The sequence below is a fragment of the Vespa mandarinia genome, chromosome 3 (assembly GCF_050613455.1).
Source record: "Vespa mandarinia isolate Hongniang chromosome 3, ASM5061345v1, whole genome shotgun sequence".
Lineage (NCBI taxonomy): Eukaryota > Metazoa > Arthropoda > Insecta > Hymenoptera > Vespidae > Vespa > Vespa mandarinia.
Window position 1 is genome coordinate 540,496 of NC_140812.1, and position 24,505 is coordinate 565,000.

The 24,505-nt window shown below is 29.4% G+C and overlaps 3 protein-coding genes across 6 annotated transcripts; 2 read left to right on the forward strand and 1 right to left on the reverse strand.

The window, feature by feature from the left end:
• Positions 1–3,747: 3,747 nt before the first annotated feature.
• On the forward strand, positions 3,748–8,443 carry alka (glycine receptor subunit alpha alkaliphile). Of its 4 annotated transcripts, none has more exons than XM_035877985.2 (9): positions 3,748–4,028; positions 5,267–5,337; positions 5,415–5,514; positions 5,614–5,768; positions 5,954–6,109; positions 6,178–6,318; positions 6,442–6,671; positions 7,764–7,904; positions 8,036–8,443. In XM_035877985.2, exons 1-9 carry the CDS (start codon positions 3,982–3,984, stop codon positions 8,291–8,293), a joined length of 1,299 nt encoding a protein of 432 aa, XP_035733878.1. In that variant the 5' UTR covers positions 3,748–3,981; the 3' UTR covers positions 8,294–8,443. The 4 variants fall into 4 exon arrangements, with proteins under 4 accessions (XP_035733878.1, XP_035733879.1, XP_035733876.1 ...); XM_035877986.2 differs by having other exon boundaries at positions 5,276–5,337; XM_035877983.2 differs by lacking the exon at positions 3,748–4,028 and adding an exon at positions 4,948–5,119.
• Positions 8,444–8,529: 86 nt separating this feature from the next.
• LOC118446853 (periodic tryptophan protein 2 homolog) lies at positions 8,530–12,934 on the reverse strand. Its single transcript, XM_035877978.2, has 15 exons — positions 12,821–12,934; positions 12,504–12,616; positions 12,252–12,346; positions 12,047–12,175; positions 11,664–11,934; positions 11,348–11,529; positions 11,031–11,268; positions 10,453–10,957; positions 10,032–10,369; positions 9,795–9,942; positions 9,527–9,704; positions 9,317–9,460; positions 9,145–9,219; positions 8,845–9,064; positions 8,530–8,767 (listed from the first exon to the last, which is right to left on the reverse strand). The coding sequence occupies exons 1-15, from the start codon at positions 12,836–12,838 to the stop codon at positions 8,626–8,628; spliced, it is 2,796 nt and encodes a 931-aa protein (XP_035733871.1). The 5' UTR covers positions 12,839–12,934; the 3' UTR covers positions 8,530–8,625.
• A 1,015-nt stretch (positions 12,935–13,949) lies between these two features.
• On the forward strand, positions 13,950–19,819 carry Vha16 (vacuolar H+ ATP synthase 16 kDa proteolipid subunit). Its single transcript, XM_035877990.2, has 3 exons — positions 13,950–14,218; positions 16,878–17,067; positions 17,457–19,819. Exons 1-3 carry the CDS (start codon positions 14,134–14,136, stop codon positions 17,659–17,661), a joined length of 480 nt encoding a protein of 159 aa, XP_035733883.1. The 5' UTR covers positions 13,950–14,133; the 3' UTR covers positions 17,662–19,819.
• Positions 19,820–24,505: the final 4,686 nt, after the last annotated feature.

The following is a 24,505-nucleotide window of genomic DNA, read 5'->3' on the forward strand; positions in this document are numbered from 1 at the left end:
ACCAATTAAAAAGCAAGACGGAGCTAACGTTTCTTCGGTTTTCCCGACGAACTGCGAGGGTGGCGGGCGCCGGCTAGCCGCCATCATAGAAATCAATACAACCCTCGAGGGGTGTCTCTTGCAGCTCTATCATCGAATTCGATCGTGTAACGTTACCCTGTTAACCTGTTAACTCGAGATTTTCAATCGGTAAACGTGAATCCACGAATTTTATTATATTTTTATTTCAATTATTATTATTAAATAATTACCAAATTATTTCATATCAATTATTTCGTATTATTATTATTTTTATTAAGAATAAAATGCTACGAATGAAAAAAAAAAACATAGAGTTTCGATAAATTCATTTCGATAAATTAATAGATTGTAAACAAAAAATTAAAAAATTGAAAGAATATAAGTAATGGTTTTTATAATAGGAGTGACAAATAATATTCTTTTTTTTATCACGAAAAAAATTTTCATGACTACTCCTTTTTCTCTATTAACAGGTTGAAGAGAGATATGAAAAGAGGACACGTTGTAAGTTCGTTGATCTTCTTTTCGTTTTCATGAATGAACACAGAAATGCACCTGAGTGTACTCGAGAGTTCACGGTTCGTCGAACATTAGACACGACGAAAATGAAAATTTACGAGAAGAAATCTGCACTCTTAATCGTATATACATACAGGACTTTCCACGTTTTAACGATTGATTTTCAAATTTTCAAGATTTAATTTAATATTTTATACATTGATACGTGAAACGAGGAAGAATAATTTTTATAATTTTTATTGATCGTTTTCTTCTTACGTCATTTCCGATATTGAACATTTATTTTTTCTATCCTTTTTTTCTTCATTTCGTTGTTAAACCAATCTACATGTTCCTTATTACAAAAAAAAAAACAAAAAAGAAAAAATAAGAAAAAAAAGTTATTATTCGTTCATTATCGTGAAAGTCATTGTTTAATGCATGCTTTCCTTTCCAAGAGTAAAGTCATAATCGTTACAGTTTACAATGTTTTGAAAAAAAAGAATAAGGAGTACGTGTGTTTTCGAGTGTTTCTCTTTTCGATTTATATTACTGTAAAAACGTTTTAAGAAAAAAAATTTCATTTCAGTGTCGATAAGAAAAGTAAGGAAAGAGGAAAATGTCATTAACAAACGTCATATGACTTTACTGTCGAGTGAAAATATTGTATTTAGATATACGATTTAAACGTGGACGATGTTCGTTCGATGGGCAATTCATGCGAATACGCATGCGTGCGCATGTGCATTTTCTCTCTCCTATATGTTTTAAATATTTAAAATAAATCACAATCAAAGTATATAGAAACCGACATGATTACTTAAGTAAAAGAAGTATATATATATATATATATATATATATATATGTATATATATATATGTATATATATATATATGTATATATATATATAAAATAAGAAATATATTCTCGTTAGTCTTTAATTTAGGGATTTGTTTTTTTTTTCTTACTTGAACCACAAAGTCATTTAATTTGTTCTCTATGAAATATTTATATCGAATAACTTTATGTCCATATAAATTAGATATTACATAATATTTAAATGATAATTTTATGATCGATAAAATATTCTGTAGAAAAAAACTTACAAAACACATTTATTTGTATTATACGTGTCATAATCAGATTATGTTAATTTCTTTTTTTTTTTTTATTTTTTTTTTTTATTTTTTTTTTTCTTTTTATAATTACATTGAAGAAAACATTACAAAGATAGATTTTTAAATATATATTATACAAAGTATTCGAAAAAAAAAAATTTCGTTCGATTAGAATAATTTTTCATTTAAAGACGTTGTATAGCTATATAGCATTTTCATTAGAACGACCATATTATAATAAAATATCATTTATTTCTTCATTAAAATAATACACCGACATTTTCAGGATATTATCTTGTAATTGTGTACTTATCAAAATCGCAATCGTGACAAGACGTTTATATCTCAGAAATGATTAATCTTTTTACCCTTTTAAGTTTATACTAAAGCTTTATATATTTTCTTTTTATTCACAATCATTATAATTTGTCCTATCTCTATAGATATAAGATATAATTTATACTTTATATTACTGATAACATAATTAAACTTAATGACTTAATGATCAATAAAGTTTTAAAAGTGATCAGGCATTTGCTCGGATAATTACTTTTTTGATTATATTCATTTAAAGGGTTAAATATCAAATATACATACTCATTGTGATTTCTAAATCGACGTTTTGCATTCTTAACTTCATTTGTTGAATAGATTACTCTCTTGTGTGAGAGACCTATGTAAATGGGGCAATACATGAGAAGAAAATCATCGGGCGAGTGAACTTTCTACACCAAGCTCCGTAACATTCCAACGAACGGAACACTATTTATGTATCCCCCTCCTACCCATTCAATAACTATTTCGACGAGAATGTTGATAATCATGAATGATTATGGTGTCTATTCTACAATATGTTTATCATATTTTTCTTTGAGGAACGATGTCCTAGTTGTTAGAAAAAAAAAAATCAAACAAATTCAGAATAACAGTATACTTATGAAACATAAATCAGGAAAAAAAAAAAAGAAAGGAAAGAATTAATGACTTTACAAAATCGTAAATTTTAAATCTCTGAATATTAATCAACCATTCGATTGATCATCAAGAATATCAACGATTAGAAACGAAAAGAACAAAATTATATAAATGATAAAAAGAAAAAAAAACTTATTTCTTGATTATTAAAGATCGTTTGCATTAAAATTAATTTTTATGTTATTAATGTCGAATAATTTATTTCAGAAATTCATAAAGTGAACTAGATGGAATATATCCTGGTCGTTGCCAATACGTTAGTGCCACATAGAAACTTTACGTAGTAGACCTTATAAAATAGCTTCAGGCAAGATACAGAAGAGTCAATATGGCCGATGGATCGTGAGAAAGGCGATCGTTTTGGATCCTTTAAAAGTTTCACCAAGAAATAAATTCTTATTTTTCATCTGAACGGATATTATAACGGAATTTTGATTTCGGTTGACTTCGGGCATCTGTCCGAGATGTTTTACAAGGAATAAGAGAAAACAAAAAATTAAGAAAGAGAATAATAAAAATATAGAGGACTCATCGAGGTCATCGATTGAGGTCGACTTTTAAAGGCACGTGATGTCTAAGCCCAGTATAGTAGAAATATGTACCATTGTCTTTTCTTGGATTCTATCAATGAGAACGACAGGAAATCTCGATTCTAATCCCCGACAAATTGTCTTTTTAATCAGATTTAGTAATATATAATTTATCATTTGTCAATATTGAGAATTATGATTAACAATTATAAAATATTTTATTATAATGTTGAAATTAATGAGAAATTAAAAAGGATAAATAATAATGATACATTAGAAATTATTATTTATTATTAAGAAGAAACAAGATAACAAATGAAATATTATATGGAAAAAAATTTTCGATCGATGGAAATATTGAAACAAAAGTTTTTGATAATGGCTCGAACAATAATCTCAATGAATCTATTAAGTGTATCACAAAAATGTCAATTTTAAGTTACATCTGATAACAATTGATTAGTGTATTCAATGCTGAAGAAAATTTTTAATTTATCATACAAAATAAAAAGAGATGGCACCACTTCAGCATAACTCAAACGATATGAAAAGAAGAATAATTCCTATAGTTAAAGCATCATCAGTTATCTGATAAAGAAGTACAATGTAACAAGTAGCGTATCTAATCGTAAACGATGTGATTGTTCTCGTATAACGAGATAACAAAAAATTCCATGCAATTCTTTAAAAATATGAAACGTGTTACTTCAAAACGAATTAATGAGAAGTGGCCACAGAACGTTTTTAATCGTACCGTTAGAAATCGATTAATCCATTAAATTTTTCTTCGCGAAAGAACATAAAAAGAGACGGTCATTGTGGTGTAAAAAATATGTAAAATGAACAATGGAGAATTGGTTGAAAATAATTTTCAGCGACGAGTCAGGTACATATTGACTATAGATAACGGAAGAACGTTTGTTCGGCAAAAATCTGATGAAATTTTGCAAAGAATGTTCAAATTTAAGAGAAAAAGACAAAATATCCAAATATTTTGAGATTCGGAATATTTTTTCTTCTTTTTTAAAATAATGGCAGTTGCCATCGTCAGAATAAAGTAATAAAACATTTTTTACAACAGAACAGTATAAAAGCAATACGATGGCCTGCGAACAGTCACGATACCTAATTCAAAACTTATGAAGAAAATTTAAGAAATTAGTTCATTAAAAAAAGCCAAAAAATAAAGTTTGAGAAACCATAAGATTATCGTAGAAAAAAAATTTCATTCGCGGATTCATGGAAAAATCTAATTTCTTTTATCAAAGATCAGGTATCAAAGGTATTATACGGACACGAGAAAATATAACAAAATATTAATGTGACGTTATTTCTTGAAAAATGTCAATATCAATAAATTTGATCAAAAATTTTTTCTCATACAATTTATTTTTTTCACTTGAATAATAAATAATAATTTCTAATATACCATTATTGCTTATATAACGAAATGTCATTTACTTTCAACAACATTAGTTACAAACATAAAATAGTATTTTATAACTATAAAACATAAACAGTTTTTAGTCGATTTCATATTACTGAGAATGAGGACTGATGGAAAACTTTTTGTCAGATTTGTAAATATTGTCAGGATTATAATAATACAATAGGTGCGGCTATTCGCCATATTGCTAACCCCTGATCAATGGATCTTCTTTTGTATCTTACATTTCTTTTTCTTTTTTTTTTTTTTTCTTTTCTTTCTACTTTTTACTATCAACGCAAGAATAGGATCTGTCTCTTACATAATGCAACAAAATAATTGCTACGTCGAAGTGTACAACTATATCTGTAATTAAAATAGATTGCATATAAGTGACCTGTTAATAGATTAATTGGAACTCCTTTCAAGTTGACTTGAAATGTCGATCGAAAAACATTGACAGTTCTCTAAACTTCTAAGATGAAGAGCACGATTCTAATAGTTTTTCTTCACTCTTGTTTGAGCCCCTTCCCAGAAGTATTTTCCGCTAAGTAATCTTTTCAATCTTATTTTCTTTACTTTTTCTTTTTTTTTTCGGAATAATTATTTCTCTCGAAATCATTTGATTTTTCTGATAGAGAGGGAGAGAGAAAGAGAAAGCGAGAAAGAGAGAGAGATTTTGTTTGATCTAATTTCAGTATTTTTAGAGGAAGTGTCAAAAATCGTACCATGAAGCCAAGAGTCGTATTGCCAAATAATTACGTGAAAGGTTTGTAATATATAATTAAAATCGATTATCATTTTAAAATTCGATCAGAGATATTTGTTTTATTTATTTTATTAAAGAGATTCGACCGCCATCAAAGAAGGGTGTCCCAGTGACAGTTGACTTCAGTATTTTTGTCGTGGATATCAATTCCATTAACGTCGAGGATATGGATTTTAGGTGAACCATTAAATTTACATGAGTCGACAAATTCAAATAATCCTTTTAGATTCATTTGATATTATCATTCGGAACAATGATTTATTTTTCATTTTATAGGGTCGACATGTTCATTCGTCAAAGCTGGACCGAGTCACGACTTTATATGCTCGATGATATCTTCGAGGAAGGAGACGATTATGTTATTTTTCCATCAGAATTCTATGATAATCTTTGGCAGCCTGATCCTTATTTTCTAAATTCAAAAGTCTCCGGTAATTATATCATCAGCTTGCTTTGCTAATTTATATATTTATGTCATTGCCGATTGACGCTTCGATCAAATTAACAGTTCGCGTGTAGTACCTGTTTCGAGATATCGTCTTCCATTTGCCATTATTGCTCGCTCAAGTGATTCCTACACTGTGACAAGTGTTAATGCGGCACTAATGTCTCGCAGAGATCGCTACCTTAAACCACAAATTCTCATCGGTCACACTCTACAGAAATAAAACCGTCCGATATTCCGCGCGAATGCACGCAATTATAGCATGCCAAATGGAATTTCAACTTTATCCTATGGACATACAAGTTTGTCCGATCTACGTGGAAAGTTGTAAGTAAAATATCAATGAACTTATTAAATATTTTATCTCGAACATTATCGAAAAATTATCTTTGCAGTTTCTTATAATAGTCAAAAGTTACGATTGAGATGGGACGATAACGGTGTAACAGTTAATCCTGAATTAAAATTGTTACAATATAATATAGGAAAACCAGTTGTCTTCGAAGAGACTACCCATTACATGATGGAAAAGAATGGTAAGTTATTTTAGTTTTTTCTACAAATAATTTCGACCATAGGCTAGATTCGAAATTCAATAGGAATAGAAAAAAAAAAAAAAAAGAAAATACATTACATAGAATTAATCGTATATCGTATAGGAAATTTCTCAAGGTTGGTGGTTTTATTCCGATTTGAGAGACAAATAGGACATCATTTAATACAAACGTTTGCTCCATCGACATTAGTCGTAATGTTTTCCTGGTTCAGCTTTTGGTTGGATTTAGATGCGATACCAGGACGTGTCGCTCTTTTAGTAACGAGTATGCTTACTTTGGTGACGATGTTTACTGGCTTGAAAAGTGACATACCTCCGGTTGCCTATGTGAAAGTGAGTACTTGCATGAAAAGGATTCTATTCAAAAACTATATGTTTTCACCTCCAATTAATTTTGTTGAAAGTTTGCATGTATATTCCTAGATTCATATATAGGTCATTGATTCCCAGCTCTTACTTTTTTATAGGCCTTGAAAAAATGGAAAAGTACATATATTTAGCAAAATTTTTTAGAGACTATAACTTTTAACTGAAAAAAAAAAAAATATCGACCTGATTCTTGTGGCAAAAAGATCATAATAAATTTAAGCTTTTGAATGATACATCACTTTTTATTTTTACAATTTTTTTAAGTTAACTTTCTTTTTACACATTTTTTTTTTCTTTTTTTTTTTTTAGTTTTCATAACTCAGTGAAAAATTCAGGAAAATTGTAATATCCAAAAAAATTATCTTCAAATTTTAATAAAAAAAACTCTATAGAAGATAATCACTTTATCAATTTTAAATAGTATAAATTACATCTTCGGGAAACTTTTCGTTTCAGAGTTATAAAATAAAATTCAACTCTACAATCATACTGTGGATGTAATATTCGAACAAAATAAATGTTTCCTTTAATACATTATGGTTTAATGAAGAACAAGATCCATGTTATTAGACTGTTTTAAAAAATTCTAATAGTTCTTTCATCAACGATTATCAATATTTGTAAGTAAGAAACGAAAATTGATTGAGTATCAAACAAAGATGAATAGTAAAAAATATCAATAATTCACTGAAAAGATTTTAATACTTTTAAACAGTTATATCTTCCGAATGTGTTCTTTAAACTGTTTAAAAATTTTTTTAAGTTATTAGTGCAACCAAAAACGGATATCTTAAATAAATATACAGATTAAACAATGATTCAAAAGTAACTTCAATATTATTAAACAAACTTCCGGCTTAAAAACTTTAACATAATTTGCATTATGAATTCGACAGATTGTCGAACGTGTGAAGCTCTTCTATAGAAACTTCCAACAAAATTAATTGTGATAATAAATATATGATTTTTTAATTGAGTCATATTTCTTAATCATTTTCGCGAATGAACGATGTTGATATCTCATTTAATAAAATAAACTATATTATAAATTTCTAGGCACTTGATCTTTGGATGGCTGGTTGCATGATGTTCGTATTTGCTGCTTTGGGAGAATTTGTAATAGTCAAAGTGCTTGATTTACGTTATCAATGTGTAAACGATATACAATCGTCAATTGTACCTCGGAGCTTTCAAACGGTTTGTATACGATATTGTTCTTCTATTTTCTATAGAATTAAAAATATATGATTTAACATATCACGCATTAAGTTTGTATTATCGTTATATTAGTATTATTATCGAGGTGTTATTTATCTGTTATTATTCAGCGATTAGTTATGGCGGACAAAAGTCAAAATTCTGAATTCTGGGATTATGATACCATATATACAATAAAATCAAAGAACAATCGAGCAGGCAGCAAACATCTTCTACAAACATGGCTTGATCTTGAAACATCATCTCTATTTCCTTATCGGACACGATCACAACAAATAGATCGTTATAGCAGAATTGGATTTCCTATTCTTTTTCTTTTATTCGTCGTTTTATATTGGCCTATACTTTTGCTAAAGAAAGCAGCATAATATAGTAAATTTATTTAATGTAATGTCAATCAACTCTTTTCAGTATTAATTGACTTTGTTTTGGCGCAGTTAGCATATGTTCACGTTGTTATAAATGCAATCTGTATAAACATATCTCTATGTAAATTTTGGATTATTATATATACTCTAATGATATAATCTATATATAATGTTGTCTACATAAAGCTTAATTTTCTTAAATAAAATATATATTAAGAAACATTATAAGTATTTAATACAAAAAAAAACAAAAAAAATATATATATATATGTTTTTACTTCACATATAAATTTTTTATATACACATTTAAAATTATTATACTCGTATTATTATCAATCAGTATCCATTTCCATTATAAATGAAGTATCGGATGATCCGTTAATCGTAGCTACACTATCATTTAATTTAGATTTAGCAGCCTTTATTTCTCCCATTTTTTTTATGTAACTTATTGTATATTGATTAAAATCACATCTGCAATAACAAATTATTATAGCGATATTTTTGTATTGTTAAGATTATATATTATTAAAAAATTCAATTCAACTTACATCGAACTCAAGTCGTCGTACTTTCTTTGCATATTTTTCTGTAACATTAATAGTAACGGAATTTGAAATGTAGTATTCATTTTGTGTCCATGATTATTTAATATCACTTCTATCCATAAAAGATAAAAATGTATATGCTTTGCTGATTCTAATTCGACTGCTATAAATTTCAATGTCTTCTCTAGATAAATATCAGCTAAATTTCGTACGATCAGTTCAACTAAAATATTAAATATATATAAAGTGTATGATAATAAATTTTTATTTCATATATTATATATTAATATAAAATAGTCTTACTATTTGTATATGGAATAGTTTCAATGACTTGTCTTATTAAAGATTTTTCATTCAGTTTCAAGGCCATCATTAACGCTGAAAAATAAAAAGAATATATTAATTACTTTAATTAACATTATAATGAGTAATGTATGTTACGTATGTTGCGTATGTTGCGTTTAATAATACAAACCTTGTGTGTATTCCACTTTAGCAAGTGTTTCTTTTATAGTATCAGGAGTGATCTTAAGGTCAAGTTGAAATGGGTCAAATATAAAATCAACATCTAATGAATATATTAGCAAGCCTTCAGTTGTTGCTGCTGCCCACGCTTGTCCTAAATAATATATTTTAATAACATGAATTTAAACATATGTTATATTGTATTTAATGTTAAATTTACCTGTTGGAGAAAATTGTAAACTAAAGACTCTCACTTCTGGTTTCATACTTCTACTAGCCATATCACCACTTTTAACACCTGGTAAACGTAATGTTACGTTACCACCTTCATTTTCTTCACGTTCTTCGACCAGAGCTATATTTCCAAATTCAGTCATTTTTCGTCTATTTATAAAATCCTATTTAAAGGGGGCAAAAAACAAAAAAGATTCTTCGATTAAAGAATATTATATTAAAAACTTAATTAAATAATTCAAAATAATACATACATCTACTGCATCCAAAGACCTATTCTGTGTAACTTCAAATTTTTTTAAAAGTATTGCTTCTTTAACATTATAAATGCATACGTTTTTAGATTGTCCACCAGCTAATATGCACGAACCATCAGCAGAATAGCACAAAGAAGTAAACGCTCTAAAATATATATCATTTGCAATATAGTATTTAAATTCATAATTATAGGAATGATTTAAATCGTATTATAACAAAATATATTTATATACTTGGCTTGTAAAGTTTTCTTTGCTGTAATCATATCTATCTCGGATCTACCACTACCTAAATCATTTCTACCTTCAATACTGCCCGTTTGCATTGCAGTTTTACAATGGAAAAATGAAATTTGTCCATCTAAAGTAGATACTGCAACTTCCTCGCCATCAGGTTTATAAGTAACATATAAACCATCAGCAGTTAATTGTATCGTCTCATGCATAGAACCATTTTCAATAGCATTCCATATTTTTAATGTTTTATCCCAGGAGACTGATACCAATTCTGTGCTGGCAGGGCTTGGATTAAAAGCTAAACTTACAACGGGTCCTTCGTGACCACCTAATATCTGAAAAAGAAAATTAATATAATAGAAGAATCTTATAATAGTCAAGATTTTTAGTAGATAATTTTTTTTTAATTTAGACATACCTCTAATAAAGTACCTAATTTAATACTCCACAAGTAAATATAAAAGAAGTCTTGACCACCTGCTACAACGAACTCATCACTTGAATCTATTGCTACACAACTAAATTGGACTGGTCGTGGAGATGTCAAAGTTTTAAAATTTCTATATCTAGTTAAATCATATGCTCTAACAGTTCCATCGAGCGAGGAAGAAACAATAAATCTGCGATTGTGACTGAACAAAACTCCTGAAATCGCAGATGAATGTTCTTGAAATGTAACTGAACAAAATCCACTCATTGTATTCCATAGCTTTACTTTTCCATCATCGCCACCAGTAACAATATATTGTCCATCCGGGCTATATGCCAAACAATTTATATTGTTACTATGTCCTTGTTGTTTCATAGCATACGTTTCACTCTGCCATTCCCAGACCAATAATTGACCCATATGAGAACATCCTAAAGCTATCCAGTCTCCAGTAGAGTTCAATGCTATAGAAGAAATACCTTGCGCAGAAATACTGTTAAAATAAAAAAGATAAAGTAAAGAAATTGTATAATACGATATTATTTCTTTGCATTTTCAAAACATACTTTAAAGAATGAATCATGTTAACCTCAGGCATTTCATATAAACAAAAGGAACCATTATTAAATCCTACTACTAAAATATGAGTATCTCTGTGATATGTAGCTGCTGTTAATACTGCATCTTTGGTTTGTTTTCGTATTTCATTTATTAAGTAATGCCGTGCAATTTTTTTATAACGTAATTTTTTAACCTTTGAATCCATTTCTGTATTCTCTTCTTCATTCTGTTCAGATGTAAGTTCTAAAATATTAAATTTATTGAAATTTTTAATGTAAATGTACTAAAGCTTTATGTAAAATTTATTAAAATTTTATATTACGTAATTGGACTAATTTTCGCTCTAAGTTATTTCGTTGTTTATCAGTTTTCTCTATTGCTTTATCTAGGTCTATATCATCTTCATCATCACTATCAGTTTTTCTATCCTTTTTAGTTGGTGGTTCCCATTCTACTAGATCATCTGGATCAATGGTACATTCCCAAACACATAATTGTCCATTTCTGTTCATAAGTTTTTAAAAGTTTTTAAAATAATTCATAAAAATATTAATAAATGTATATAATTTATATACATTTATACTATTTACATTTATACTATTTATATACATTTATACTATTATACATTTATACTATACCTGCTAATGGTCGATATATCGTAACTATTTTTTTCAAAAAAACATGCTATTATCATATCAGTATGACAACCAAGTGTAATGAATTTAAAGTTTTCCCATTTCTGTAAACTGTACAATTTTGTAGTGGCATCTTTTGAACCAATTGCCAAAAGTTTTGAATCGAAAGACCAATCTATGAATGTTGTTTCATCGACAGCTCCATGAAATATCCGTTCCATTATAAATGGATTATATTCTCCCGATTGTAGACCAGGTGCATTGAAAATGAAAACTGAAAAAGATTATAAATAGAAATGTACAAATAATTTATTTATAACTAAGAAGTATACTTTATATAAATGATAAACAAAGAAAATGGATATTTTCTTTTTCTATGTAATTACCATTATTTTCTTTACAAACTGCAAAGTGTTTTCCATCTGGAGAAAATTTTACACTTCTGATACGACGTTTAAATCTGTATTTATGTATAATCATTTTACTTATCATACTGATTATATGAGCGTCTCCCACTACAAATAATTTTTCATTTAATTATAACCTCATCATATCATTTATTAATAACAAACTTATTTTTATATGTTATACCTTCATTAATCGCAATTAACAAATATCCATCTGGAGATATGTCTATAGCAGTATAATTATATTTACTTTCTATGGGAAGAGTCAAGGATTTATTGCTGTAATAAAACAATTATAATTTTAATAAATCTTAAAAATTAATTTCATAACTTAATCAAAACTCAAAAATTAATTTTATAACAATATTATTAATTTATATGATTAGCATATTATTATTATTATTATTATAAACTATTATTATTCTAAAGTACTTACTTCTTTAAATCAAATATTGAGATTTTGTTACCCACAGGACTAATAACAGATGATCCATCAGGAGAAAATATCAAATCTCCCTTGCGATAGACCGTACCAAGTATATTACTGAACTATAAAAACAAAGAATATCTTATATAAACTTTATATCATTTAATAGATTATCGTATTAATATTATCAATATTTATCGAAATGAATGTAGTAAAATAAACAAATGAAAATAGGTTAGGAGAAACTATCTCTTATATAAAATTAATATTTTATCCATGTATATATTTAATAATAATAAAGTTTTAAAATTAAAATCATGTTATACCTTATAAGCGAACTTCATTGTTCTTTTCACAAGTTAATATAAAATATAATAAAAAGATTTTGCAGAGCACGTTTATTATGACGTTTAAATTGGTTACATATATGCAACATAGGCGTACTCTAGTACTTCCGTTGAAAATTTTAAGATCACGTGTTTAAAACTAAGGCGTCGGCTTGAATATATAAATTTATATATCGACGAATAAAAGATTATTTTTTTCTTTCGCAGAAACTATAAAAATTACTAAAAGATTGTACATATATATATATACATATATATATATATATCATATGTAATATTATTATATAAACAATAAGACGAATGAAACTAATTTTTCTCATATTAATCATTATAATTGTATTTAGGATAAAGTTTAAAAATTATTGTTATTAGACTAAAGTAATCGTAATATAATTATTTACTCATATTTGCATCTTATTTCTAAATTAAATATTCTCAGTTGAATAATAACGAATATAAAAATGTTGTCCTACATTTATCCATATGCGATAACGCATTTGGATTTGATACGTAATAGCGATAAATTTTCTACATCCATTAACCTGATAAGAAAATGACACGATAATTACGTTATTTAAATTAGAGAAGGTAGATAAAGAATCGATATAAAATAAAAAAGAATATATATATATATAAATGTAGTGAATTTTTTTTTTATATATATTTTAGATACGTTCGGTCTTATATAAAATATTTAAAATATTTCATAATTCTTTTATTATACGAAATAAGCCATCGACGATGTGACGAATAGAAATTTTGAAATATATGAAATAGTGTCATGGGAAGAATGTATAAGTAAATTAAATCTCTTCAATCGTCTTCAAGTACAATCTCCAAATATTACATAGGCGTAGATAAAGAGTCGGAAGGGCGCGCGTCACGCGCTTCTAAAATGCAGGCACATGCGCGATAATAGCTATTTCAATGATCACCTAGAGGGAGCTTATAGAAGTACTTGACGTCACATCGACGAAAAGAGACGATGTCGAGGATTGGTCAATTACTCGGTAGTCTTCAATTCAAGGACCAATCGTAATCGAGAAGACATTATTCGGTAACTGAACAGCTTCCTCTCACGGTCGTCACTTGTCACATGACCCGCGCCACTGTACGGTAGGCCATATTTGACAGTGGCACTAGTCTAGCGAAGTGAGTGCGTGAAGATCGCTCTTCGTTCGACGGTCCGCGATTCGACAACCTGTGTAAATACTCGCGATCCTACGCATAGAACGAGAGCAGTCTCAGAGACGTAGGAAATTACATACACATAAAAAAAAAAAATATACACGATGAGTTCCGCATTTCCGGAGGGCGCACCCATTTACGGGCCCTTTTTCGGAGTAATGGGCGCTGCCTCTGCCATTATATTTTCCGGTAAGTTTCACAACGATAGTCTACCATCCGACATCAATCGATTTCTCTTCTCGAGACGAAATTATCGATTCTGATGATATTAAAGAGCAACCTGGAATTACATGAAGAACGATGACGTATGAGTAAACACGATAGAAATGGATTTATTGAAGAGATACGATAAAAAAGACTATCGTATTATCGGCCGTACGTGTCCCCGGGGAATCTGGTTAAGTCGACGCGCCATTTTATCTACGTAAGGCGCGCAAGATTTGGAGAAAAATCGATCGCATATTTCCTCGAATCGATGACAAGGTCTTTTCGTCACTTTTACTTTTAAAAAAAAGTCTCACGTTTTATTTGACAATCGAATGAAATCAAAACTAAATCTAAATGAATGGACAAATTGTTAGATGGACAGAGCGCAGTTGAACGACGTACAATTGAAACGATACTTATAATTTAGGCTCTCTTTCTCTCTCTCCCCCTCTCTCTCTATCCCTCCCTCTCCCTCATCTTTCTCGTATCTCTCTTGTCTCTTTCACTCCCCTTCTCATGCGACGACGAAGAAGACGTATTAGACTCGTTGCTTCTCGTCCTTTTAACGATAGGAAATGGAAAAATACGACGAGTCTTTTCTGTCTCTCTCTCTCTCTCTCTTTCTCTCTCTGTCTCATTTGATTCGCATAGCAACGGCAGAGAGGTTCTAATCTCGGTTAGCTGAAGATGCCAAGGATACGGATTCGATATTCGAAGCGCCATTTTCCTGCGCATGTAGATCGTAGATTTCGTAATGTTCCGAAAACGTGATCCAAAAAGTTTCTCTACCAGACAGATTCTATCTCTCTCTATCTCTCTCTCTCTCTCTCTCTCTCTCTCTCTCTCTCTCTCTCTCTCTCTCTCTCTCTCTCTCTCTCTCGCTCGCTCGCTCTTCCTCGCTCGTTCTCTTAATTCTCTTTTCTCTGTATTTATGTATCATTAAAGTTGAGAAGGTGGGCTTAAATTCTTATTTCGTAACTTTGACCTCGATGGAGGTTTCTTTTTTCTTTTTTTTTCTTTTCCTTTTCTTTCTTCTATTTGCCGATCGTCCACGTCGATGACGATGTCGTTTTTGTTGCGTAGTGGGTCATCATTGTACACTGTTATCATCGTCGTAATATGTCCTCTCGAAAATTTACGATATCTCTGAAGGAGAGACGCCAATAGAACAAGTAAAGTGTATCTGTTTAAAGAGAGATAGATAGAAAGAGACAGAGAGAGAGAGAGAAAAGGAAGGAAGGAAGGAAGGAAGGAACGATGGATGGATGGATGGATGGATGGATGGATAAGAGAAGGCAATCGAATTTTTCTTTCTGGGAACTAAGCCACGAGCCTCGGCTTCCTATCGAGGAAATCAATACGAATCCCTTTTCTCGTGTGCGCCGAAGTCCTCTTGAATAGACGGCAACACACGAGAAGGATCGAACACGAGGCACGAGTGAGAATAAGAGATAATGAAAATCCATATAAAAAGATTCTTTATTTTGATCTTAAATGGGCCCCCCCATGGTGTGCCTTTAGAAACTCATTCTTCATTTGTTCCTTCCGCCTTCCTCCTCTTCCCCATTCTTTTTTCTTTTTTTTTTCCTTCTTATCCCTCTATCTCTCCCGTATCTTTTTATGTATCGATTAGTTCATAAACTTTCACTTAAATTCTTTTTCTTCTTTGTTTTTCTATTTTTCTTTTTCTTTTCTTTCAACTAAAAGGTTAGGATATGCGAAGTGATAGAGGTAGGATCAGTATTTTTTTTGTTTTATTTTATTTTGTTTTGCTTTGTTTATTTCTTTTTATATTTATCTTTTTCATTTTTCATGGAAACAATAAGTTTTACGAATAAAAAAAAATAAAAAAAAAAAAAAATCGGAGGGGGTCCAGTTGTGCCACGCCCCCTCCTACTCACGGGACGGGACTTACATGATTATCATGTGACCGCCAACGTGAGACTCATGTGACTTCACTTCAGTTTCTCTGGGCGTAACGTGCTCGTTATCGAACACGTTTTTGTTTTCTTTCTTTCTTTTTTATTATTTATCTTTCGGCTTTATTCCTTTTTTTCTTTCTATTTCTATTTTTTTTTTCTTTTTTATTTCTTTCCTCCTGTCTTTTCTCTCTCTCTCTCTCTCTCTCTCTCTCTTTTTTCTTGTTTTTTTTTTCCTTTTTCTCCTTTCGACATTGCAATCATGCAATATCATATTTTGAATTCCACTCGAAAAGTACGAGATATTCCAAGATATTCAAACTATGTGCTAGCATATCTTTTGGACCCTCTGCTGATCGATATTTACTACCCACGCGCCTACTGAAACTGTCCTGAATTTGAGAATGCATTTATGAAATGCATTGTTTCAATAATGTGATGAATACCGAGGTATTTTTGATTTTCGATTTATATGAATTAAAAATTGTATATGAAAGTAACATTTCATTGAGATCTTTTTTTTTTTTTTTTGTTTTTTTTTTATTTTATAATGAAAGGAAATAATTTTGTCAGAACTTTTTCTGAATGAAACTATTGGTCAAATTGTTATATATTTAAATTGATTTATTTTATGGAAGAAATTGTACAATATTTTAAATGTATTAGGTTTAAATGTTTGAGGTTATAATTACAATAGCATACATTGATTTTCTTATTTGTAGCTCTGGGAGCAGCTTATGGCACAGCCAAATCAGGTACAGGGATTGCAGCGATGTCTGTTATGAGGCCAGAACTTATTATGAAATCTATCATTCCTGTTGTCATGGCGGGTATTATTGCCATTTATGGACTGGTAGTGGCGGTTCTTATTGCCGGTAATCTAAACGAACCACCAATCTACACTCTTTATAAGTAAGTATACCCTTTATACTTGTTAATAAACTGATATTTTGCTGTACGCTTTAACCATGTTAATATTAGGTTTGATTTTAAGAACTTGACTTTACTTGCACCATTAGAGAGTAGACGTTTTCAATGACTAGTTAAACTAACTAATAATATATTAAGATTAAGCTTATATTTAAGATAACAATTGTTATTTTTATTATTTTGCATATATAATAAATATGAAAGATGTTATTGTTATGGCCAAACTTACATGCAAGGCTATTAAACTTTTCAAATATATAATATACAAGTAAGGGGTTTAATATTGTAACTATGAATAGATATTATTGTATAACTGATAACTTGCGCATGTTAACGATTAACGAATTTCTTTTTCTTTCCTTTTGCTATAGCGGTTTTGTCCACCTGGGTGCTGGCTTAGCCGTAGGTTTTTCTGGTTTAGCTGCAGGATTTGCCATTGGTATTGTGGGAGATGCGGGTGTAAGAGGCACTGCACAACAGCCTCGCCTCTTTGTCGGTATGATCTTAATTCTCATCTTCGCAGAAGTATTGGGTCTTTATGGTCTCATCGTTGCCATCTATTTGTACACAAAATAAAAAGCGCGTAGAGGCAAGAATGCAAGACTTGTCGCCTGCAACCAACAACGCTCCCCAACTATTAAATATTGCAACTTGTTTCAACATTTTACTTAATCATATACACACATTACTTCGTTCATACCCGCATCGCCTCACATGCGCATACTTCTGTAATGTTATATTCAACTCCATATGTTAGAACTCGTGCATTTAACGTCTACACAAATCATAACGTGAAAGATGTATCTATCGGAAGTACTGCAATACAAGCATGGCTGCGGCAAGTCGAGATACGAATGATCTAATTGAATGAATTATTTCGATCTTATGAAAGGAGGACGAAATTTAATTAAAAGAAAATGTGAAAATTCACAGGCGACAGGGAATTACATAGAGGAGAAAAAAAAAATACCCCATGTCCCACGACGAAACATTTCTCTCACTGTATAGTAATCATTTCTAGCGTAGTTTGACATTGAATTTATCAATTAAAATAATCGGCTCTACTGAATGTATAAAGATGAGAATGTTATTCATAAAAGAATACTTAGCACAATTATAATATTAAACGTAATTGAAGTGGCAGTATACAGCATGTAACAAAGTACGAGAAAACGAAAGTACATTGTTAAGAGGGAAAAAGGCCAACAACAAATGTTTGAATTATTATGCGTGTAAAAGACGGCATAATATATACGGTCGTTGTACAGTGATGGTTCTGTAAAAAAAAAAAAAAAAAAAAAAAAAAAAGAGAAAAGAGAGAAATAAAAAGAAAATAAAAAAAACAGAATTCGTACAACCGAGAGAGGATGCAAGGGGGACAAAGAATGGTGTGTTAAGAGAGAGCGAGAGAGAGAGAGAGGGAGAGCGAGAGAGAGCGAGAAAGAGCGAGAGAGAGAGAGAGAGAGCGAGAGAGAGAGAGTCAGCGGAAGAAGCGTGAATGTATTAAGTAAATAAACAAAAAAAAAAAAAAAAAGAAAAAAAAACAGATATATGATAGTATTAAGTCAATTGAAAAAAAGCCTGCTGGACGTAAATGGCATTTTGCATTATCTCTGATCAATGAGCAAAGTGTGTTGGGTTATAGCGAAGGCCAGCGATTAACCCAATGAAGTAAAAGAATCGAAATTATTTCGTGCGTTATCCGAAATATTGCACGTTAGTTCGCGATTCGAGGATGGCCACGGAATTATAAGAGTCGACCAACTTTATTTTACGTGCCAGCAGAAAGACGATGGTGTTATAAAATGAAAATAATAAAAAAAAAAAAAATAAAAAAAAATAAAAAAAAAACAATTTCGCTTATCTAAAGAATCGTATTATGAGATAAATGACGGATAAAAAACAATTTGTACATTCCATAATAAGTTCGTTCGTTCAGTGCAGGTGAGCGGGCGCTTGTAACGTTTGTCAAACGCATGATCGTTAATCCCTTTTTTGTTCTCTTCTTTTTCTTTCTTTCTTTTTTTTTTTTTCCTTTTTGTTCTATTTTTCCAATAATAATAATAATAATAATAATAATAATAATAATAATAATAATAATAATAATAATAATAATAATAATAACAATACAACAAACAAAATGTTAAAGAAATACAAAAAAAAAAAAAAAATACATGCTACCTTGAAACGTTAAGAATAATATTCGCACGCACGTTATTTTAATTTGAAGCTTCGCTGAAGGCTCTGCCAATTTCACGAGAGGACAAAAACATCGTAAGAAAATGAAATTAAGAAATTTCTTTCCTTTCGGATTGATTAGTCGTCATGGGAGCTGACGATTAGTCAATCATAGGTGTATATGGCCTTTCAAAATTGGTCACCGCCACTCTCCTTAACCCCCCTCACTGACCGACCGATCAATCAGCCAAACAACCAACCAATCAATCAACCAATCATCCAACCAACCAATCTGTGACCTTACATACGAAGACACGAGATGATGCTGTATTCTAATGACAAAAATGAAACGTTACGCCCACTTGCCATGTTCTAACATTAATTGTGCAGTATTTTCTACACCTGCGGGTATGAATGATGGGCTCGTTTTAAGTATACATTTAAGGGCACATTTATCGGTGAAAAAAAAAGAACGTGAAACGCGTTTTGAACTTCGGAAGTTAGATAAATAAAAAAAAAAAAAAAAAAAAAAAAAAAAAAAAAAAAAAAAAAACAAGCCTTCGATGGAGGAATCTTTCAGAGTACAAAGAGAGAAAAGAACTCACGTCCTTTTCTGGAAAATGTACTGATTCTTTGGAGGATAGAAAGAAAAAAAAAAAAAAAAAAAGAAAAAAAAAAGAATGAACCAAAAGCTTTTTGCCAGAATCGTTTGATGGAAGGAAACGAATTTTTTGCAAATTCCTAAAATGTTTGTTGTTACAAGAAGAACTGAGGGGGAAAAAGAAAAATGCGTGATTATGTAGTTGAGAAAGGAACGAGAGTTAAATAAAGAAAGAAAAAGAGATAAAGAGAAGAAAGAGAAGAAAAAAAAAAGAACACTTTAGATCTCGTGAAAGAAAAAGCGCTCGACGAAGAAAAGTGCGAAAACGAGCCGGGGAGGAGCGGTGGTGGGGAATAAGCAAATGAGAGCGAATTGGCACTTCATATTGAAGAACTCAGGCATATAAAAAAAAGAGAGAGAGAGAAAGAGAGATTAGTTACCTTCTTTATCCTCCTGAACCCCCTCCATTCCGTATATATATATATATATATATACAATACATACATACATATATATATATACAAACATATATATATATACCATATGTGTATATACATATATTTCTCAAAAAAAGATCCAATTTAACATTTTGTTTTAAGATGATCGATGGAAAATAATAAAAAAGATGATATCGAATAATATATATATATATATATATATATATATATATATATATATATATATATATATATATTAGTTCTGTGCGCGTATGATGTACATACCACTCACAATGCTTCACGCTATTATTACAATTTAGGTTAAATATTAAGTAAAGGTATTATTATATACCAAAATCTTTTGCGTAGTTCTACATGAACGAGAAAGAGAGAGAGAGAGAGAGAGGGAGAAAGATAGAGAAAGATAGACAGAAATAGAGAGAAAAAGAGAGAGATAAAACAGCAGAAGAAAAAACAGATAGAAAAAAAATTGCACGGTGGTAGGTAGTCATGTATGCGTGTGCGTGTGCGCGTGCGTGTGTGCGTGTGTGTGTGTGTAAGTGTGCGCGATGCGTGAAAGATAATGTGCGTGTAAGTACACAACTAAAAAAAAAAAATGTTACGTACGTACGTTACGTATGTTGTGTTTGTTTGTGTGCGAAAAAGAGAGTTTGAGGTACAAGCGTACGGTGTGAATGAATAAAAAGTGAAAAAGAGAAAAAAAAAAAGATAGGATGAAATAAAGCATTAGCAGAGGAAGAGAGTGAGAGAGAGAGGATCGCTGTCACAGCCGCCGCCGCCAACGCCATCTCCGCCGCGCTACCCCTCCCCCCACCCATCCCCCCCACCCGTACCCTTACCCTGATTTCTTCCAGTGTTACTTATATAGACTCATTGTTGAGCGAAATGAAGAAAAAAAAATAATAAACAAGTAATACTGATCAATAATAATAATAATAATTAATAATAATAATTAATAATAATTAATAATAATAATTAATGATAATGATAATAATTATTATTTATGTTATATAATTCGTCCTCGATGTTACAGAAAAAGAAATCGTGTTTAATAAAAATTTTATTTCGACAAACGAACATGAATCGTGATCAATCTAAAAAAAAAAAAAGGAAAAAAAAATAATGAATGAATAAATAAAATTAAAAAAAAGGAAAAAAAATAAAAAGGAAAAAAAAACACCATCAAGAGTCTATTTAATTTTCAACGAATGAATGATAAAAATTAATCGTTCGAGTTAACTAAAATTTATTGTAACGTAATGATTGTTGCAGAAATAACGACATTGAGATATGCATGTTTATATATATATATATATATATATATATATATATATATATGTATATATATGTACACATATGGTATATAATATATATGTTCTTTCATCACTGCCATTCGATTCAGTGAAAAAAAAAAAAACAATATGTGCTTTCCACGTTGTAATATCATCACCGGCACGTTTCTTCGTGTTTCTTTATTTAATGAAAAATTTGCGATTATATCTTTTTTAATAGTTACCTTTTGCGTACTATGCAACAACAATGGAGGGTATTACCGAGCGAGGTTATATATAAATGTTTAATAGATAAAATTATGTTTTGTTTGAAATAATTTATAAGAATTGTTTTTCATTTTATTCTGTAGGAGAGGGTAACTAAAAAAAAAAAAAAAAAAAAAATAAAGAAAAAAAAGAAAAAAAAAAGAAATGAGAAGAAAGGCAAATAAAGGAGAAAGAAATAAATAAAATAAAAAAATATTATACAAAGAAATATGAAAAATGTCCAAAGAAACGATATATTTGTCCTTCATTCATTAGACTGTATAAAATATGTTGTTTAGTGTGCGTAGCGGTGCAGTTATTGCGTTTGTGACTGCGCGTCTTAACGAGAATAAAAAAAAAAAAAAAAAAAAAAAAAAAAAAAAAAAAAAAAAAGTATTTGATGTTGCTGTAATAAAAATTTGCCCGTAATGATTCAATGACAAAATAATAATTAAGGAATTAAAAGTATACGTCGTCAATATATAATTCGATTGTCATCTTTCCTTTTTTTTTTCTTCTAATTTTTTGTTCTATTTTGTGTATTTTTTTTTTTTTTTTTTTCTTCTTTTTTTTGTCATTCGACTAAACCATATTTCGCGAAGTTATTTAGGGACGATTATATAGCACAAACATTTTTAACAATGTACATATATGATTGTATTGTATAAATTCGTGAATAGATATCGATTTAGATTATCGATCGATCTTCTTTTAGATATTAGCCAAAGATTCGTTGGATTTATAATACGATAGGGTATAATACGATCGAATTGTTAACTTCTTACTTTTTCGTTTCATTTTTTTTTTGTTTTTTTTTTCTTTTTTTTTTTATAAACAATATTACGAGTGTAATAATTAATCGGACTATTTGTAAGCGTATTTTATAGTACTTTGTACGGTGTATATCTCTTTCACAGATGCTCTTTATACTTTTTTTTCCTAGAGACAAATTATATATATATACATATATATATATATATAATTTATATAATATATATATGTGTGTGTGTGTGTGGTCAGAAATCACGAATAAGGAAAAGTGAACGACGGTATTGTGCGTCACATTCAACGAACACTATCTCTAGATTCTTTAAATTTATAAAAACGAAAAATCGTTTGCACTCGCTATCGTAAAATGATAAAAAAATGACGTATATTGTACGTGTATTAAAATCATTGTTTTATCTAGATATCTTATACAATGTTGTAAACAAAGATCGTATAACGAATACAATATCATACAGATCTAAAGATCATTCATTTTTATCTTCCTTCTGAGATATGATTCACCCGGGAATTAATTTTAAAATTATTTCCGTTTTTAATTTTGTCATTAGACCATCAACGTATAAGCAAAAGTTAAGTATTTTGTTTATCGTCTTTTAGATATAATATTTCTTCTTATCGTTTTAATGTCAATATTTATTTGTTCGATATCGAATTTTACAATTATTTTAAATAAATCACTATTAATCAATATCTTGATCAATACATATATATATATATATATATATATATATATATATATATATATAAAATGATAAATTTTTTTAATTGCAAATATTACAGATAGCGATCATCGAAAAGTTACAATTTGTTGTTTCCATCATTTTATTATTTTAAAGTTAAATTTCTTATTTAACTTTTTATACATAGAGATCGATCAATTGGACTTTGAATACCATCTATCGATAAGCGTGAGTACTTCATCAATTTAAGTATACTGTCAATGATAAAGTCAATACTTATATATGTTTTTATGAAAGTTGTATTTAAATCTCGAATACAATTATATTTAAATTAATAAGTTGATCTTCGAAAATATTTATATATATATATATTTTTTTTTTGAATTCTATGTTTAATATTATTAGATTGAATTTTACAAATATTTTATCTACGATCGGTACTTTTTTATCGACAGTTTCAGTGCTCTTTGACATTAAAGTAATATTCAATAGTTGGCGCTGGGTGTATTGATAGTTAAAGATTTAAATTAAAAATTACTATTTTTCTTATTATCACTGTGCATAAAAATGATAAAATATCATTATCGGATTATACAATAAACATATATATATATATATATATATAGATAAAATTATAGATAAAAAAGAAAAATATTGTATTATACGTTTGTACGTTTTATTGTTTTAATACCATTTAAAAAAAATTGAAAGGAAATCGTAATAGAAATTAAGCTGTAAGTAAAATATATTGAATCTTTTATTTTTGTTTTATTTTTATTATTCCCCTCAAGAAGAGAGGGGAAACGTAAAGAGAAAGTCGAAACGTCGTCGTACGTTTTACGAAATCTTAGAGCAGCTCACGCACGACACGTATAAATCGTTCGATTATACGAACCGTGACATCCTGCATAATAGTGCTTGACTTTCCGAAGATGCGATTGGATTGATTCAGGTGATAAATCGTTCTCCACTTTCCAGATACCCGTGATTTTCCTAAGTAGCGTGTGGCCATTCTGGCCTTTTCCAGTTCAGGAACAAATTTTTCATTGCTTTCGACGAAACGAAAAAAACAAGTTTTGCACAAGCAATGATCTTTCCTCTATATATTCTATTTTATATTTATATACAAAAATTGATTAAAAAATAAGTTAAAAAGAAATAAAAACAACAATAACA